Raw genomic sequence first — 13,935 nt, 5'->3', positions numbered from 1 at the left:
AATATATACAAGAATGAGACAACGAGCAACACATTTACTGCAAATAGTAATTCCTTTATTTAGACGTTAAAAAGTCTTACAATATAGAGCTCCAGAAAAGATAAAATTCTTCAAAGAAAGGAAAAACATGCTTATACTACAGTGGAGAGGACACAACTCTCCTTGCATGCAGAGGGGTCAGAGCTTCCTCGGGGTAAAACGCTGTTCAAAAGACCATACCAAAATTTCCAAACTATCTGCAGAGCTTCAAAACCTAATGAAGGTGTGTGTAACAACAGAAGCTGACTGATGCAGGAAGTTTGAGTTTACCATTTCTGCAAGGTGGCTACATAAAGTGCCAAAAGGTGTTTAAGGCAAGATGTCTCCAAACACTTCCATGCGTTTAGAGACACACATTCTCACACACCTTCATTTTACTACTAAAAATAATGCCCAATCTAATCCAAAACGGCCAATCTGTTGTTACTCGAACATCCCTCACAAGACATTGTGGAGTGTCCTCAGTCACACATTCAATACAACAATGTTTTGTTTTTGTTTGCTTTCTTTTGCTCCTTAATGTTTTCACTCGTAGCAGTAAACCCAGGAGAACCTCTGAACCATTTGCCATTTTGATGTAAAAAATAAAAATAACAGTTGAAGGGGAATTAAATTAACAGGCTGGAAAATAAAGTTATTCAGAAATTATGAGTGGTGACCACGTCTTCCCACCACCTCAAAACCGTTCAGCCTTCCTCACGCCTGTACCGAGGGGACACATTTCTGTTGCTCCCCTCTGGACATGACATTTCAACAAAACTGGTCAGACACAGTTCCCATAAATCCCAGGGTTCAGGTGGCGAGGGAATGGAGTCGTGACTGTTCCATGTAACAACTCGTAGCATCACTCCAAGCTGACCAGCTGGGACTAGCGTGTGTCAGTGATGGTCTTTCAAACACTTTTACAGCTTCAAACCAACTGTTTCCTTTTGCTCAACAGTATAGATACGTCCCCGTTAGCTTTATAACCGCATAAAAACAACTCAAACACAAACAGTATGATTTGCAAACACCACACCCTCCCCCTTCACCAAGTCTAAAACTGTCGTTGGCATCTTTTTCCACAGGAGCACTTTTGGATACTGAGCTTTTTGTCATTTTCAATTATCTGTATGAGGAAAGGGAAGGAATAAAATATGCAAAAAATCAAAGGGGACCCCTTTGCAAAATAAATGCAGCATTTTTTGTACTTTAAATTTGTTTTCTCTTTTTAGCGTCCTTTGAAGAAAGTGTTGAATGTGTCGACCCTGGGGCATTTGTCACAGTTCTGTTTCTGTGGAGGCGGGCACGTCTGTGCTCTTTCCAAACGCTGTGCCCCTACTCTGCCTTCTGAAGCTCTCCGGTGGGCTGTGCACATGGGCTGCGCAGACTCTTCTGCAACACATGGGCATCTGCGGGCTCTATCCTCTTGTAGTAATTCTTTTTTGTTTCGATGATCTCAAAGCCAAACTTCTGGTAAAAGTGAATGGCTGACTCATTGCTGATCTGCACATGACTGGGGAGGGAAAGGTGAAATTTAGTCACTGGGAGAACAAAAAGTAAAAATGAAAGAAAGAATCTGTAACTTAAATCAGTTCCAATAAAGAAAGATCTTATTAATCTAGCCCGAAAGTGTGCGGAGCTGTAGCTAGAGTTATACAATTAGACACTCACAGGTAAATGTTGTCAAAAGTGCCATCCTTCTCACAGATGTTTAGCACATGATTCAGCATCTTCGTACCTGGAGAAAAAGACAAAGGCAAAGTTAGAAAAACAAAACACAAGATCAAAAGGTGCACTGCAGCGTCTTCTAGACATTTGGAGCTCCTTACCAATTCCGAGTCTACGGTAGGGTGCTAGACAGCCGAGCGTCATGATGTACAGTCTCTTCTGGTTCTGAGAGTGATCCACTCTGCAGCACACAGCACCCACTGCAATGTCATTGAAGTATGCTGCAAGACGAAAAAAGAGGTAAGACTCAAACATCACCAACACTTCATGCTTTTTTAAAAAAAAAACAACAACAAAAAAACAAAAAAAAATTTTAAGGTGGCGTAGGTTACATGAGTGATGTTTCTTACCTAGCTTTGCAAGCTCTCCAACTTCCAATACATCTTTGTAAAACTTGTCGTTGTAGCTGACAGGAAAGATGACCTGGTTCAGGCGTTTCAGCTGCTTAATGTTGTGGGGCGTAACATCCCCCAGCTCGATCCGGCTACTGGAACAAGAGCAAAACGGTCAAATGACTGACCAATAAGGTCCAGAACACTGTTTGAAGCTAGAAAAGGTGGCAGGGTCCGCCACATATAAACAAAGTAAAACTGTATGAAATTGTGTTGTCCTTTAAGGTCAGTTTGTTTCTTGATTTAGTTTAGGCATAACATTTTTTTTTTTTTTTTTTTTAATCTGTCAATTAAGATCTTTCTCTTCTGATTAAAATTAAAGACCCTACATAGTACACCTTTAAACTAAACATATTTGGGTTTAGGACAGATGGTTGAACAAAACAAAACATTTGAAGGTGCCCAGTTCTGCTTTCGGCAGATTTTTCACTATTTTCTGACATTTTATAGACCAATCAAGTAATTCATTGATTTAAAAAACTAATAGACATAATAATTGTCAATCTTAAGAACTGTAAAGTTGCAGCCCCTATGTGAAATCAAATGACAACCAATCCAGATGTGGTGGAAGCTGTGCCACTGACCCACAAATGTCACTCAGCACAATGGGATGCCATACAGTGTTTCCTGATGCCAGACACAATCTACCTAAATCATCTTTCAACAAAACATCAACACCTCAAACCACTTGTTTAGACATTCTTGAATTATTCTTACTTGCTAAAATCAAGAGTCAACTCAAAGATAGCCTGGGAAAGTGTGTGTGACTGTGTCTGTGAGAGTGACCCAAACAACTCTTCAGCTTGTGCGGTTGAAAGGTTCACAGTTGTATTTATAGGCATCTACACGTCCAAAAAACAGCTGTTGGTCACGTGTGTTGCTCATCAGGATGTACAGTGCCAGCATCCATCCACACTTCAAACGGCCACTATCCGAACAATTAACACAATTCAGCGTTAATCGCCCTTGGCTGAGGGCTTGATCTGAGAATCGAGACCTTAGCCAGAAATGTGTTACAACATCGAGCATCACTGCGAGTGTGCAACTTTGACATGTCAAGTTACGCTGAGCAAGCTGGCACAAACTCTGAAGTTGATGTCGGGTGTAACGCTAATACCGTAACGTTAGCTGACAAACATAAGCTGCCTGTGCCAGTGACTTGACAAGTAGCTAATTTAGATAACTGACTTCACTAGTTTACTGCAGCTGAAGTTCAGTTGAGCTGTTGTCGACTTTGACGCGACCACACAAAATACCTGAGACCCAGGGTCTGCCTATTTAGCTTAGCTAGAGTGGGTTTACTGACTCAGCTTCCCACTAGCAGCTAGCTAGTTAGCTTTGCTTGTTCGCGACCTGAACGGACCGACAAGCGGCTTAAATTAACGAGAATATCCGCGCTCGAACCGTTACGGTAACGGCGCTGTCGGATGTATTTTTGTCCTACACCCAAATAAAAGTAGCTTAGCAAGCTAGCTAGCCTCGCCGTCTCCTCCCCGCCTCCCCTTGTAGAAAAAAAACAGACAGGAAAAACTTTACTCGTGCTAAGCTACTTATTCGTGACTCAAAAGCTTACACTCACCCTTTCATTGTAAACAGATATTATCCCTTATTTTCGATGAGGCTGAACTTTAGAGTTGTTCTGGGTAAAAAGGAGGAATTTTGACAGAGTTAGGGTCGGGGATGCCTCCCGTTTTACCCTCCACATGTAGCTAGTTGCGGTAGTTGCAGTTAGCTTAGCCGCCGCACTCCTTCCACGACTGTGTGGAGACTGTCAACCCTGACCCCCGCATGCGCACAAGCGCTGCTGTGTGGGTCTGGGACTTTTTGTGCCCTGAGTTTGGTCTGTCAGGGTGTCCACTGTAACCTGGTCGTCAGGTAAAAGCACAATGTTAGCTGTGTTTACCTACAATATATAATACTATAACAATCATTAGGATATTTTCCGTGTTTGTGTTATACGATTTATATTTGTCGTCAAATTTGAGATAAGAAGGCTTGAGTAATCTGGTGCTATGGTTGGGATTAGAGCTGCCAATCATAGCGAAGGAGGCGGGATTTGTAGTAAACCTGACAGGAAGCACAACCTATCAGGCCGAACACGGGGCACAAAACCCCCATGCATATTACAACTGCTTTAATTTTTAGGACTGGTTTTGTAGTTTTGCGAAATTAAATTAAAAAGGCAAGTGCTTGCTAATAAGCTGTCGCGGAAAATAAAATAAAAATCATAAAATTTACCACACAAACATAATCAGGCCACTTTTTTAGAGAGAAATCACTAAATACAATTATTGGGTATAGAACATTTCGTCCCTTTTAGCATCACCTCGTTTCATATCGGTGTAAATAATTATTGCAATTTGTGTCAATTTTGGCTCAAACGTTGCTGATATTAGCAGAGAAGGCATAGTGACAGAAAGTCATCTCATGGCATAAGTGGCCCCTCACCCTGTCCGAGTGTTGAGAATATATTAAAGTCTAAAATAATAATAATAATAATAATTAAATTCTTAATTACAGCCTGCAGGGCCATAGTAACCTGCTTGGGGGGCAAAAATAAGCCGAGGGTCCCTCTGATATACACCATGTAGACGTTTTAAATTACATGCAAAATTAATAAGGGATGTGCACAATAGGACTACAAACTGAGTGAAATGCAGGACACAAACATCTACAGTCCTGTGTTAATTTCATACATTTCTGCACATATCAATTACTCATTTAAATGTCTTGTACAATATCATGTAGATGCAGAAAAAGATGGTATTATAAGGGGAAAAAATATACATTTGAATGTTTATGATATGATATAATATAATATGATATGATATTATATCATATTGTGAACTTTTATTCCTGCTGTAGGGGGCGGATCCAAAATGGCGGCAGTTGCAGTGGCCCAGCAGTAAAACCGAGCAGCGAGTGAATGAAGTCAGCTGATCTCTCTCCGCTGTCACGCATCACAGCCACCATCGTTTCTCTCTCGAGGCAAGACAGTAAACCACCACCTCACAACCAGACGGTAACTATTATATTTTCGTTGCACATTTTCGATGTTACAGACGGCTTTGTTGAGTGTTGATAACGGAATAATGTAGTAGTTAGCCCGTTGCGCCAAAACGGTGGAGCCAGCAGTTTTCAGCCAGGCCGAGACACCAGTCTTGCTATCGTTTTCATAATACTGAATAACAAACGGGGCCAGCCACGTTATTTTCACCGTTGAAACAAAGTGGGAATGAGTGGAAATGACAGACATGTCTACTCATGATTTATCGGCTGTATTTTAGTTTCTCTTCGATGTGTCATTTAAGCTAGCAAGAGTACAGTTTCGAGGAAAGCTATCAAACTGAATATCCTGCTCTCAGAACAGTTTCAGAGCAATGCCACGGTCATCATATACCACACACAGGCCACCAGGTCATCAACATGTCTTTAAATGTCTACTAAAAGTATGGTTATTCTCCATTAAAACAGTATAAATCAGCTGACTCTCATGCGATAAGCTACATGCATTCAAGGAGTTGGCAATTAACATCAGTGTGTCAGGGGGCTTTTCATGGTCATCTCACTAACATGTAACATTTCTGGGCCTATATCTGCACAGACACCAGTACCTACACATACTGACCCCTCCTCAGTGTTGTTAAAGAGTTGTCCTTCAGCTCAAATATGTAATAATGAGCCTAGATAAACAAACCTGCTTTCTGCAGTTACCTCTTTTACAAGCTATCCATTTGTCATTTTGATTTGACATATGGTGACAACAGCCTTTCCAACCTTTCTGTACCATTCATCACAACCTAGCCAGCTTAAATCTGAGGTCAGTGGTATGATAATTAAGGGTAAAAATCACTTCCATGCCTATCTTCTGTGGAGGATTGTTGTCAGGGGGAAGGACTTCTCCATTCTTTCCACACACAGTCTTGATTTGTACTTCCCAGTTTTGAGCCATGCTACTTTTCCACTTCCTTAAAGAGACTCATACATACAGCCAGGCCAGCCAGTCATGTGCCAGGATCATATGATCAAGTGTCATGTCTGTTATTGTAGCCAGGATTATTATGAGAATTGACCTAAACTGCTTTGTAAAGAGGCTTGTAACAAATATAAAGTTAATGACATCTAAGGCTTTATTTACAATTAATCAAACAGATTTGTGATTATTTAATGGACATTAATCATTAGAACAATAGAGCTTATCTTCCCACTGTGTGCTGCTCTTTATCAGGTAAATACTGATACTCAATTTTTTAGTCAAACCTTTAAATTGAGATTGAAACACATTATTACCGAGATCATTTAGTAGTTTTTGGTCTTTGCTAGAGGAACAGAGTGAAGCTTTTTTTTAGGTGTCATTCTTGTTATTCCTGCGTTGACCTGTTGGTGGTGCTACTATACTCCTGCACAGATGGGTTAAGCAGCCTGGCGTAAACAGGAAGATCTGTACATCAGTGGGAAGGACAAGAAAAGGGCATGGATGTAGAGTACTGCGTATGTGATGTGATTGTCAGATAATGAGAATTTCCACATTTAAATAGACCGAGTATGATGACTGGTGTCTGATGCGTGCAGTATATAGCTGATAAAGACGCTCTTTAATGTGAGCAGATCATCTGCAGTCAGCTCTCTATGGGCATGGCTTTCTGTCACGACTGATGACAGCTTGTGTTCTTGTTACTCCTGCATGAGTGGAGTCCGGGTAGTGTCTAGCAGATACATGATGTGAATATGACAGAAGAATATGAATAATAGGAGACAAATTATGCAACATGCATCCCTGAAAAGCTGTATTAAACAGGAGTATGTCCGTACGTATATGAAAGGAAAACAGAGGAACGTGGCGCTCTGTGGGATTCCTCTCTAATGTTAGCCTGACGCGTCACACTAACCGACTGTACTACTGGACCTGAGGTGTGTGCAGCAGCCAAGAAGGAGAAGGAGCTGAGGGGGATGGCCTAGATCAGGCTCAGTAATGCTGAGAAATGTAGAGTCGTGAGCAAGGATTTTACAGTGTTTCTATGGTTACAGCAGGGGGTGCCACTACCAAGGTCCCAGCACAGCGCCAGACAAATTGCTGTCTGTGAATATGTGGATTCTGACAATAGTATTTTAGATTTTCTTTCAATTATTAAAAAAAAAGAAAGAATATATTCCCTTCCCTTTGAATTGGTTGCTAAAAGTCATTTTGTGTTAAGTGTCATACCGAAAATTATGGTGATGCAGCAAATTTCAGGTGATGAACTTTGCTTTTACTCAGAGAAATTAAGTTTAGTTAGATTATTTCTTTTATCAGTTAATCTGCAAATTGTTTTCACAATGAATCGATTGATTTGAACTTTTTTTACATTTATAACAAATGTCAGAAAAGGGACATCTGCAGATTTCTTCTTTTGTCTCAACAATCAGTGGAAAACCCAGAGACTCCTTATTTCCTAAATGACAAAGAAAAGCAGCAAATCCTCATATTTGAGAAGCTGGAACTAGCACGTTTGACATTTTTGCTGTCGTTGTGAACAAAATGGGTTTTTTCATATTAACTTAAAGGTGCACCAGTTATGCTACAGACTGGTGACACTCTGTGGTCTGAAATGCATTTAACTGTAATGGCAGTAATCAAAGCACTCCTACCCACAGACTGCTAATAAAAGTTTTCAATAATTAAAAAGCTGACACAGTGGTTGTGTTGTTGAAAGGGACCAAGATGGCCTCTCCTGCAGTCCTCTGGTTAACCTCATTCCCTTTAGTTCTCTGTTGCCTCACCCTTTTTCCTCTTTCCTTCACCCTTTCTCTCCTCTCCCTCCAGTTGGACTCATAAATCTGTGAAGATGGACATGTCCAAGCTGCCCAAGATCAGGGATGAGGAGAGAGAGAGCGAGTTTGGATACGTTCATGGAGTCTCTGGACCAGGTTGGCTAGCACACATGAATATATATTCCTATATAAATATAAAAGTGGGATATTCTTGTTCAGCTACAGCTTTTTGACTTCCTGCGGATTGTTCAACTGCATTCAGTCTGATTATTTACTTTGTGTTTGTAGTGGTGACAGCCACAGCCATGGCGGGAGCAGCCATGTACGAGCTGGTCCGTGTCGGCCACAGTGAGCTGGTGGGAGAGATTATCAGGCTGGAGGGAGACATGGCCACCATCCAGGTCTACGAGGAGACATGTATCCTTTTGACCACGTGACTGTCCAGCCCCTGCCGTTACTTGATGTGACAGCTTTCATATTGATTCATTGTGTGGCAGCTCTGCCATGTACATTCTTTCAAGATAATCCATTTGATTCAATCAAAGGCCAAAACACACACCTGCTTTTCAAGAATTTATGAACAGTACTTGTATTGTTATTGAGTAGTTGAGCACAGAAGACTCAGCTCTTTCACATTATAAAATAGACAATAAACAGATGTATTACCATCAAGCACAACATAAAAATGTTTTAACCCATAGCAACAAAGAATAATTAAAATAAAGTGCCTTAAATGGGCAAATAAATAAGCATTCAAAAACAATAGGCAACTAAATCAGTTAAGATTGAATAAAATTAGATTTCTAAATGAAAAAAGGTAAATAAAATAGACCAGATATACAGTTACACTGCATTAATTTTAATGCACACTGATAAACGCTGCACTCACATCTCGCTATATTAAAATTCCTGAGCTTGAATCCAGCCGGTGTGTCTGTTGGAGATCCCGTGCTGCGGACGGGGAAACCTCTCTCCGTGGAGTTGGGTCCAGGAATCATGGGCTCCATCTTTGATGGTATCCAGCGACCACTGAAGGACATTAACGACCTCACACAGAGCATCTACATCCCCAGAGGTGTGAACATCGGAGCCCTCAACCGAGACCTCAAGTGGGAGTTCAATCCAAGCAAGAGCCTGCGGGTACGTGTCCGTGCAGATTTCAAACTTCCAGCCTGACGTGTTCAGACTATCGGTGAGTTAACCACTTTTATTGAATCACTGTTAGGTTGGCAGTCACATCACAGGAGGCGACATCTACGGCATGGTGTACGAGAACTCCCTCATCAGGCACAAGATCATGCTGCCTCCCAAAAACAGAGGAACTGTGACCTACGTGGCTCCACCTGGAAGCTACGACGTCAACGTGAGTGCGCCAGGCCTCCAGCTACAGCTGAAGTAAGATGATGTTCGATGTTGCTTTGTGTTGATGCCGTGCGTGTCTGTTTCAGGATGTGGTGATGGAGCTGGAGTTCGAGGGGGTGAAGGAGAAGTTCACCATGGTTCAGGTGTGGCCCGTCAGACAAGTACGACCAGTCACAGAGAAGCTGCCCGCCAATCACCCGCTGCTGACCGGACAGAGAGTGCTGGACGCTCTTTTCCCGTAAGTCTCCTGAAAATCTCTCACCTAGCAGCACTGCTTCTGTACTGGAGTCACTTCTTGACTCTCACCTCTCTTCTGTGCGAAGATGTGTACAGGGAGGAACCACAGCCATCCCCGGAGCCTTCGGTTGTGGAAAGACCGTCATCTCTCAGTCCCTGTCCAAGTACTCCAACAGTGACGTCATCATCTACGTAGGCTGCGGGGAGCGTGGTAACGAGATGTCAGAAGTACTGCGAGACTTCCCCGAGGTAGGTAGCGAGAGCGCCTACTGTGTTTTATCCCAATTAGACTTTGATTGGTGTTCTGACAGTGTTGTCTGGCCAACAGCTGACCATGGAGGTGGACGGGAAGACGGAGAGCATCATGAAGAGAACAGCACTGGTGGCCAACACCTCCAACATGCCTGTAGCTGCCAGAGAAGCCTCCATCTACACAGGTATCTGTTAACAATACAAACTCTCTGATCACTCGCATAAGTTACATTAAAGAGTCTCATTTACTCTGATCGTACTGACTCAGTTTGTTTTGGCAGGAATCACGCTGTCTGAGTATTTCAGAGACATGGGATACAACGTGAGCATGATGGCCGACTCCACCTCCCGTTGGGCTGAGGCTCTCAGGGAGATTTCAGGCCGTCTGGCTGAGATGCCGGCTGGTAAGTTTGGGAGTCTCTTGGAGATTATAAGAGGAGCTAAAGGCAGATTCAGGCTCCAGTACTTCTGGCATTATGTACTGAAAGACATCAGGAGATTAATTCAAGTCAGGCATCAGACTAGATTTACAGGAAATTAGGAAAATCATTCACTTTTTAATAGGGTCTTTTGTAGTGATAAGCCTTTACTTTGAAAAAAGGAAGTAGAAGTGAATCTCTGAATTTCACAACACTAACACGATCTTCTGCCCTTTCTGCAAACAATTAACCGCTCACCGCTGTCTTAGATTTCTCATCAGTGTCAGAAGAAACAGTTGTGTTTTTTACTGAGTTCTTACAGCTTAAAGGGTAAGTTCACCCAAAAATGAAACTGACTCCATGATCTACTCACCCACATGCTTTTAGAAAGTCTGCATTGCAGCACTCTCCTAAACAACTGAAGTAGATGGGGACTTGTTTTAAAATAACAAACAACAAAAACACAAAATGGCTCCATACAGCTCGTCTGTAATAAAAGTCTCTGGAAGCCCTGAGATCCCAAATTTATTTGTAGACGTTATTTACACCCTTTTTTAAGTTGAACTCTTCTCTGCAGCTGCTAAGGTAAAAGCATTAGCATGCACCCCATCTGGAGTGGGTGCACAGCTCGACTGCACATCGAGGGTGTAAATAGTGTCTAAACAAATTAATTTGGGATCTCTGAGCTTCCGGAGACCTGGAATACACTGTAATGTGAAGCTCCAGAAATGTTTTGTGAGCTGCAAAACTTCACTTGGCTTTCCATCCGCATTGGGGAGATTTTTGGGTGAACTTTTCCTTTTAAACCTTTCAGCAAATCCATCAAATGTGAGTGCCTCTGTCTGTCTGTCTGTTTGAAAGCCGGTGTGTCAGTGCAGTCCTCTCACAAGTGTTTTCTGAATCTTCCCACAGACAGCGGTTATCCTGCCTACCTTGGCGCCCGTCTCGCCTCCTTCTATGAGCGTGCTGGCCGGGTGAAGTGTCTGGGCAACCCTGAGAGGGAGGGCAGCGTCAGTATCGTCGGAGCGTGAGTACAGCTGTAGTTTGTCCACTAGAGGGAGATGTTACCATGCACATTTTATCTGGACTGAACAGTTAAATCTGTTTGTTCCTTCTCTCAGTGTGTCGCCTCCTGGTGGTGACTTCTCTGACCCTGTCACTTCAGCCACCCTCGGTATTGTACAGGTGAGTTATTACCTCAAATTATCATCCTCACCATCGCTCTAATGAAGCTTGGTTGAATAAAGGTGCTCAGCTCTTGATTATTTCCTCTCCCAGGTGTTCTGGGGTCTGGATAAGAAGCTGGCCCAGAGGAAGCACTTTCCCTCTGTCAACTGGCTGATCAGCTACAGCAAATACACTCGCGCTCTAGATGAGTATTACGACAAGCACTTCCCCGAGTTTGTGCCCCTGCGTACCAAAGCCAAGGAGATCCTGCAGGAGGAAGAGGACCTGGCTGAGATTGTGCAGCTCGTTGGAAAGGTAATTCAGGAGAAGGCTTTTCATCTCTGGATGAATTTAAATCTTACTCCAACACCTATCCCTGTATGTACCTCCAAAGTCAGATATACACTGAAAAAAAAAACCCAAATGTTCTCCACATCTGCTTGTTCAAATACAACTAGTAAGGTATTTTATTGACCTTTTTGTTTTTATCAGGCATCGCTTGCAGAAACAGATAAAATCACCCTAGAAGTGGCCAAACTGATCAAAGACGACTTCCTGCAGCAGAACGGTTACACTCCTTATGACAGGTAACACCAAACGCCTCCTCACGTATCACGAACCAGAGTTCAAATAGATGTTGGAGAAAGTTTGTGCATGTAAATCTGATGTAAGAACGGCTCTAAACCTTTAAACTACATATCTGATCTACTGACTACTGATCTTTTGAACGTCTGTCTGTTCTCCTCAGGTTCTGTCCCTTCTACAAGACCGTGGGCATTCTCTCCAACATGGTGTCGTTCTACGACATGGCACGACACGCAGTGGAGACAACAGCTCAGAGCGACAACAAGATCACCTGGGCCATGATCAAGGAGCACATGGGAGAAATCCTCTACAAGATCAGCTCAATGAAATTCAAGGTGTGTGTGTGCGCTAAAGCTTGAATATTCCTTTTCGGCCTTATGTGTAAAATTAGGGGTTTAGGAATTGTGTCCACATAGCATTTTTTTCAGGCAGAAAAACGCTGGTGGAGCGCTGAGCGCTTTTTATTTGACATCCTGACATCAGAGCCAGAGGATGTGGGTGCATGACATGATCCATAGGAGACAAAAATACGGTGAATGTTATTGCCTAGGCCTGGAAAGAGAAAAAGAGCGACTGTGACGTCGCCAGCGCCTTTCTTAAAAAGTTGAGAGCAAAGTGCAAAAAACAGAGGAATTTGTTAACATACTTCTCACTTTTTTTCCTTGATGTAGTGTTCAAGCTTGAGGACTCATAATCACACAGAAGGGGCTTTTCTTTGACTAACTTGTGAAACGCTGTGAGAATGACGACCATAGCTCAAAGTTTTCTGTTCGCGCTTGTAAGACCGTATTTCTTTTTTCGCTCCAGGACCCGGTGAAGGACGGCGAGGCCAAGATCAAGGGCGAATACGCTCAGCTACTGGAGGACATGCAGAACGCCTTCCGCACGTTGGAAGAATAGGTTCCCATCTCTCTCGACCTCCCTGGTTTTCATCTCTGAGCCCTCCACTGCAGAATCACATTCCACCTCCTCGTGTTCCCGAACACCCCACGTGCTCCCCTGTGCTCCTTTTTTGTGAGTGATTGTGCGAGAGTGTGTGTGTGTGTGCGCCTTTTCATGTGGAGGGAAAAGAGAAAGATGTACTGTATTCATTATCATTTGTTGCCTCGTATCGGCGTACTCTGGATCCTCTGCATGGTCGCTGATCGTGCATGCGTGTGTGGGTTTACTGTGTGTGTGACGGAAGGATCTCTTCGGCCCGTTTCTTCCTTTTTCTCTGTTTACATGATTTTTCTCTGTGTGTAACTGTGTTGCTCTTCCTCAAGAGGATTGTTCGGTTGATGTACTGTAATTCATGAACCATCTGTACAGAAGAGTATTGAATATAAATTTAATAAGATCAGTCTATTTATTGCCAGCATTTTTGACGTGAAGGCTTATGTTGTTCTTTCTTTTTTTGTTTTTATGGTTGTGTTTCACGCTGTGCAGTGTCGTGTACTTTGCTGTGTGAATGTGTAAGAGTCGGTGACGCTCTGCTGTCCAATACTTTTCATCATGTTACTCCCAAAGAATTAAAACATGGGGAAAAAAAGAGCCATGACTCGTTTGTGTGTTCGCCGTGACCTCATAGTTTCTGATGACCTGCAGAACCGGTCTCTCCGCATATCACGCATACTCTCCAGCACCCTGCCCTGAGGATGCTTTGTGCATGACAATCATTTTGATTGGACACTATAAATAAATTCAGCCTCGTTAATGAGGTAATGATACAAACTCAGAAGTAGTTATATTATTTCCAGAACTGAATTAAAAAAAGCTGTTCTCAGAGGAAAATAAGGTCCAGAGGATATTGTTTGAAGCTAGAAAGGTGGCAGGGTCCGCCACATGTAAACAAAGTCAGTTCTTTTATTCAGTTGATTCAGTCAGTGATAAACTTTTTTCTTAAAAGTTCAGAACTTAATTTAGAATAGCAATTAATAAAAGTAGTGATGAGCTCTTTGTCCTAAAAATATCATGTAATTGTTAAAAATAACCTAAACATCACACCATCTGGGTACTTGCTGTATAAAAGTGCATCCACT

At 42.5% G+C, this 13,935-nt stretch overlaps 2 protein-coding genes across 3 annotated transcripts; one reads left to right on the top strand and one right to left on the bottom strand.

Annotated features, from left to right (window-relative positions):
• Positions 1-33: 33 nt before the first annotated feature.
• On the bottom strand, positions 34-3,935 carry naa50 (N-alpha-acetyltransferase 50, NatE catalytic subunit). Of its 2 annotated transcripts, none has more exons than XM_084339837.1 (5): positions 3,721-3,935; positions 2,100-2,233; positions 1,851-1,970; positions 1,693-1,759; positions 34-1,534 (listed from the first exon to the last, which is right to left on the bottom strand). In XM_084339837.1, exons 1-5 carry the CDS (start codon positions 3,726-3,728, stop codon positions 1,357-1,359), a joined length of 507 nt encoding a protein of 168 aa, XP_084195963.1. In that variant the 5' UTR covers positions 3,729-3,935; the 3' UTR covers positions 34-1,356. The 2 variants fall into 2 exon arrangements, with proteins under 2 accessions (XP_084195963.1, XP_084195962.1); XM_084339836.1 differs by having other exon boundaries at positions 2,100-2,236; positions 3,721-3,934.
• A 1,099-nt stretch (positions 3,936-5,034) lies between these two features.
• On the top strand, positions 5,035-13,447 carry atp6v1ab (ATPase H+ transporting V1 subunit Ab). The gene is made up of 15 exons (XM_084340729.1): positions 5,035-5,163; positions 7,945-8,048; positions 8,181-8,309; positions 8,818-9,032; positions 9,118-9,255; positions 9,341-9,492; positions 9,578-9,740; positions 9,820-9,928; positions 10,025-10,147; positions 11,075-11,189; positions 11,284-11,347; positions 11,441-11,644; positions 11,822-11,916; positions 12,078-12,249; positions 12,722-13,447. Exons 2-15 carry the CDS (start codon positions 7,967-7,969, stop codon positions 12,812-12,814), a joined length of 1,854 nt encoding a protein of 617 aa, XP_084196855.1. The 5' UTR covers positions 5,035-5,163; positions 7,945-7,966; the 3' UTR covers positions 12,815-13,447.
• Positions 13,448-13,935: the final 488 nt, after the last annotated feature.

The sequence above is a fragment of the Pagrus pagrus genome (genome assembly GCF_965226575.1).
Source record: "Pagrus pagrus genome assembly, chromosome: 20".
Taxonomy (NCBI): domain Eukaryota; kingdom Metazoa; phylum Chordata; class Actinopteri; order Spariformes; family Sparidae; genus Pagrus; species Pagrus pagrus.
Note: the sequence above shows the minus strand (reverse complement) of the source record. Positions and strands in the feature narration are given on the sequence as shown.